This window comes from Cucurbita pepo, unplaced genomic scaffold, assembly GCF_002806865.2.
Source record: "Cucurbita pepo subsp. pepo cultivar mu-cu-16 unplaced genomic scaffold, ASM280686v2 Cp4.1_scaffold001708, whole genome shotgun sequence".
NCBI classification, from domain to species: Eukaryota; Viridiplantae; Streptophyta; class Magnoliopsida; order Cucurbitales; family Cucurbitaceae; genus Cucurbita; species Cucurbita pepo.
Window position 1 is genome coordinate 1 of NW_019647822.1, and position 4801 is coordinate 4801.

Consider the following 4801-nt stretch of genomic DNA (forward strand, 5'->3'; position numbering starts at 1 on the left):
GAACATGGGAGAACAAATTCATACCTCTGTTGCAGTAACCACAAAGTTGAACCAAATTTCAATACTCGGCATTGAATGTATCATATCCCCAGTGGTAATTTTAGGAAGCAAATGCCCATGAATTGTGTTCTAATTGAACGTCATAAACATCCAAGTAGAATGATGGATTGCAAAAATCTCTGCAGAGAGCTAGCCCTGAAACTTTGTGTATGCTGCGGATTAGAAGGATCATTGGAACATTTAAGAGTATGGCAGGCATGAAACAAACACAGAAAGTACCGTTCCTCATCATATAGAGAACAAGTTAAATTATGATAAGATTAAGAATTATCGAAATCATAAAAACTCGTCTGAAGCAATTCTAGAAGTATAAAACGGCATAAAACACTCATTCGAAAGGATCACTCGTCTAGGATGCCCGATTTTCTTCTGCAGGAGCTTCAAAAGTCTCCCCATCAACAAGTTCTGGAACATCGTCATCCTCCTCTTGTGCATTCTTTGCATCAGCACCTGCTCCAGGTGCATGCTGTTTAAACTGCTCAGCCAATTTTCTCAAGTTGTCCAAGTTGTCTGGCCCTGAGGATAATTGGAAAGAAAAAAGACATCATTTTGAAGTTCACCAAACCAATTGAAATCTAACCATAGGACAAAAAACTAAAGAGATGAATTACCCAATTGATTGATGATGCCAGGCAAGATGTCCTGTAATTCTGTAATTGCAAAATGCATACATTGTTAGATCAGAAAACATTTTTCCCATGAACATCACTATATGCATGATGGACAAAATTAACAGTGCTTTCTAACAGTAGACATATACAAGGTTGGTACGAAGATGGGGGGTTTCAATTAGGAAGAGCTACTTAGCAGCACTAGTATAAAAGAAACGAACTAGATAACATGGAAACTAATCAAATGCATTTAAAACTAATTAGATCTAACAGCGCCCAAGAACATTATTTCCCTGTAGCCATGTTCCTACTGCCCAAAAAAATTTCCTTTTGAAGAATTAATACTCCCCAAGATGCCTCCAAAGGATGTCCAGTATATGAATTTATTATATTCAAGCACTGGAAAGAAAACAATCTGCACCAGTCACCATACTAGATTTACAACATGGTTTAACAAAGATACGTACTCTTTATTTGAGGAGAACCACTGACAACCCACGTGTTTGCAGCAATAGATGCTTGAACTGGACAAGAAAAAAGTTAAAAGGTAACGTTACGAGTCATCAAAGAATGTAGCGCAACAAGGATGAAGTACAAAAANAGCAATAGATGCTTGAACTGGACAAGAAAAAAGTTAAAAGGTAACGTTAAGAGTCATCAAAGAATGTAGCGCAACAAGGATGAAGTACAAAAATTGTATAAGAATTTACCCTTGGGGTTGACGAATTGGATAACAACATCATCCTTGAAAATGTTGACCTCCTCAATAGCAGGAATGGCATTCACACCAATTCTCTTTAGGGTGCTCTGAAGCCTTTTATCATCAGTTGTGGTGGTCTTGTGAACTGCCTTCTTCTTTCTATTATCAAGAGAATGTGATTGAAAATAAAAATTCAACTGATGGAACAAAAAGAGAACGTCTTGAAATGAATTTCATTTTTAAAAATTACGAGCTTAAGACAGTTATAATTATATATTTTATGACAAATACAAGACAGTGGGAAATGAATGACAAGAAACAACTTATCAAGTGCAAGTTAACACAAGGTAACCAAGATGGTGTTATCAGTATTGCATATTGCATAACCTTATAGAAGAGGTGTAAATATTTAAAACTTCAAAATGAGTCAGGCCAGACTGATAAGGTCAAAGAGGTCATCAAATTTCAGGTAGCCCATTGTCCTCTAAAATGAAGGTCTCTAATACAAACTTCAATGTCATCACCCTACAGGCTGAAATGGTTGCAGCAGTAGAACAAACGAGCAAAATTGCAATAAAATTACAGAATTACCTTCTCATTGTACCCTTTCCACCAGTGCGGACAGCACTGGCAATCTTCCTAAGTCTCTCCTGATCCATCTGCATGACATTAAAACCAAGTTAAATTATAAATAAAAGTAAAAAAAAAAATACCAAAGATACGAGCACGAGCAGATCCCCAATCAAAATGATATTTTTCAGAACAACTATCAGTTACAATAAAAATATGAATCAGAAAAGATAATGTACCAACAAAACAACCTAACTGAGACTGAATCATCATAAAACTCTATATAACAATACTGAGTAATGACCCAGCCCTCAATCATATAAATATAACCAAAACGAAGACAGCAATCAAAATGTCGTAAAGTTCCAAAAGGCTTACAAATTATAGAAAAGAACGGGATACGAACAACTACAAAACACTGGAATAAGAAATGGGACCTAAATGCAGAACAAACAAGATTGGAAAACCGTAGCGTGGAAGAAGAAGGAGAAACCGAGATGAATGAATCTACAAAACTTCGTCACAGCTTAGAAGCTCAAGCATGGGTGAAGATTGAAAAAGTCCCCGACAATAGAATCTAAGAAGCAAGGGGGAGAAGAGAATAAAGATGAAGCAGAGAGGTGAAGAGCGAAGAGGAGGGAGGGAATTACCTTCGGGCTAGGGTTTTGGAGTTAGGGGATAAGACTGAGGGGCTCGCGGAAGGAATAAAGACTCCCCGAACGGCGCTAACAGATTGTTTTGCCCTTTCGCTCCATATAATAAGAGGTTGCTAAAGCTACGACCCGATCCATCGAAACCAAAAATACATCTCCATCCGACGGTCCAGATATGATCTCAACTACGGACGTGTCCGATTCTAATTGGTCCCAAGAAACAACTAACGCGTCTTCCAAATTAAACAAATAAAAGATATTCTTATGGGCCTTATGGGCTCACATATAACGAGTTAGATCCGGCTCGAATAAATTTGGGCCCAGCTCAAATATATTAGCCCAAAATGCTTAATGCAAATGACCAAAATAGGTATATTATTTCAATTATTTTTTTTATATTTAACATCTATTTTATTATAAATTCATTGTTTAAGAAAAAAAAAAATTATTTTGTTTAATATAAATTATCTGATAGAAGTATAGAAAGATGGAAATGAAATTTTAAAGTTTTGGTTTGACAGTAGAAAGATCTTAGATAACTTACTAAACAACTAAAATCGTTCACATTTATCTTAATTGGTTTTTACCCATGTCAAGCCAAAAATCCCGAACGTGTCGATAAAAGGGAACGAGTTCAATCCATGGTGTCCACTTACCTTAAAAAAACCCAAAACCACGTTTTTTGGTGAATTGTTGGAATAACCCATAAGGCCATCTTTCTANAATTGTTTAAGAATTTATAGGATTGAAACTGAAAATTATTTTGTTTAATATAAATTATCTGATAGAAGTATAGAAAGATGGAATTGAAATTTTAAAGTTTTGGTTTGACAATAGAAAGATCTTAGATAACTTACTAAACAACTAAAATCGTTCACATTTATCTTAATTGGTTTTTACCCTTGTCAAGCCAAAAATCCCGAACGTGTCGATAAAAGGGAACGAGTTCAATCCATGGTGTCCACTTACCTTAAAAAACCCAAAACCACGTTTATATGTCAATTTTTGGTGAATTGTTGGAATAACCCATAAGGCCATCTTTCTACAAAGTGTCCATATATAACTAAAGATATGGTCATGTTCTCATGTTAGCTGGTACAAATTTGGCCTCCTATTAGACAGTGGGGGAGAACAAAACTATTAAAGGGAAAAAGAAGTGTAATTACAATCAGCTTGAACGAAAATTGCTTCAATGGTAATGGCACATGAGAGTCTACATAGATTACCATACCATATCATAAAAGTAGTTCCATTATGACCAATGCCTGCAAACAAAGAACTGCGACATGAGTGTTATGGCAAAACATAAACAAGGTGGTGAAGAATTTCAGGACCAAAAGCTTCCACAAAAATGTGAAACAAACATCAATTCATTTCATCAAATATGGAAGAATGCTAGCTATCCACAGTTATGCACTAAGATCATGAGTAATGTAAAGCAAAAGGTTACCAGCACCGCTCTCCATACCTTCAAATTAGCCAATCTTTACATTCCTTTTTTGTAAACTGAAAAAAGAAAGTCATTTTCTACATAAACCAGTTTTCAAACCTAGGAATATGGTATGCAAATTGCACCACAATTTGCCATTATCAATGGTAACAGTTCAAGTCCACCACTAACAGATATTGTCCTTTCTGGAATTTCTCTTTCGAGCTTCTCCTTAAGGTTTTTAAAACGCGTCTACTAAAGAGAGGTTTCTCCGCTCTTAGAAGGAATGTTTTGTTCTCCTCTTCAACCAATGTGGAATCTCACAATCTACCCTCCTTGGGGGTTAGCATCCTCGTTGGCACAATGCCCGATATTTGGCTCTTATACCATATATAACAGCTCAACCCCACCGCTAACAGATATTGTCCTCTTTAGGCTTTCCTTTTCGGGATTCCTCTCAAGGTTTTTAAAACGCGTATTATTAAGGAGAGGTTTTCACACCCTTATAAAAAATGCTTCGTTGTCCTCTACAACCAACGTGGGATCTCCCATCAAGACAGGTAAGCTTTGACAGCTATTCTACTAAAAGAAAAGTGGAAGAGATGGGCTTATTTACATTAAGGGATGAGAGGTGAAGAGAAGATTATCAAAGAACTAGAGAATCGTAGAAAGGATTTGGCGGGGTAGGGTGAACAAAGTAGAGATCAGGCTTCCAGTAAAGAGTTTACCCGTACCCTGATTTTAAATAACAGCACCAGTGACAACACCCAAGATTCTA

At 36.4% G+C, this 4801-nt stretch overlaps 1 protein-coding gene across 2 annotated transcripts; it reads right to left on the reverse strand.

Moving 5' to 3' along the window:
- Positions 1-258: 258 nt before the first annotated feature.
- LOC111786465 (nascent polypeptide-associated complex subunit beta-like) lies at positions 259-2688 on the reverse strand. Of its 2 annotated transcripts, none has more exons than XM_023666715.1 (6): positions 2592-2688; positions 1963-2030; positions 1382-1530; positions 1139-1195; positions 672-710; positions 259-576 (listed from the first exon to the last, which is right to left on the reverse strand). In XM_023666715.1, exons 2-6 carry the CDS (start codon positions 2028-2030, stop codon positions 410-412), a joined length of 480 nt encoding a protein of 159 aa, XP_023522483.1. In that variant the 5' UTR covers positions 2592-2688; the 3' UTR covers positions 259-409. The 2 variants fall into 2 exon arrangements, with proteins under 2 accessions (XP_023522483.1, XP_023522484.1); XM_023666716.1 differs by lacking the exon at positions 2592-2688 and adding an exon at positions 2379-2566.
- Positions 2689-4801: the final 2113 nt, after the last annotated feature.

Excerpts from the sequence above, each read along its gene's own strand:
- LOC111786465 (XM_023666715.1), bottom strand. The coding sequence starts at position 2,030 with ATGGATCAGGAGAGACTTAGGAAGATTGCCAGTGCTGTCCGCACTGGT. Across the intron at positions 1,531-1,962 it reads GGAAAGGGTACAATGAGAAG|AAAGAAGAAGGCAGTTCACA; the intron begins GTAATTCTGTAA and ends TCTTGATAATAG. Across the intron at positions 577-671 it reads TGGCATCATCAATCAATTGG|GGCCAGACAACTTGGACAAC; the intron begins GTAATTCATCTC and ends AATTATCCTCAG.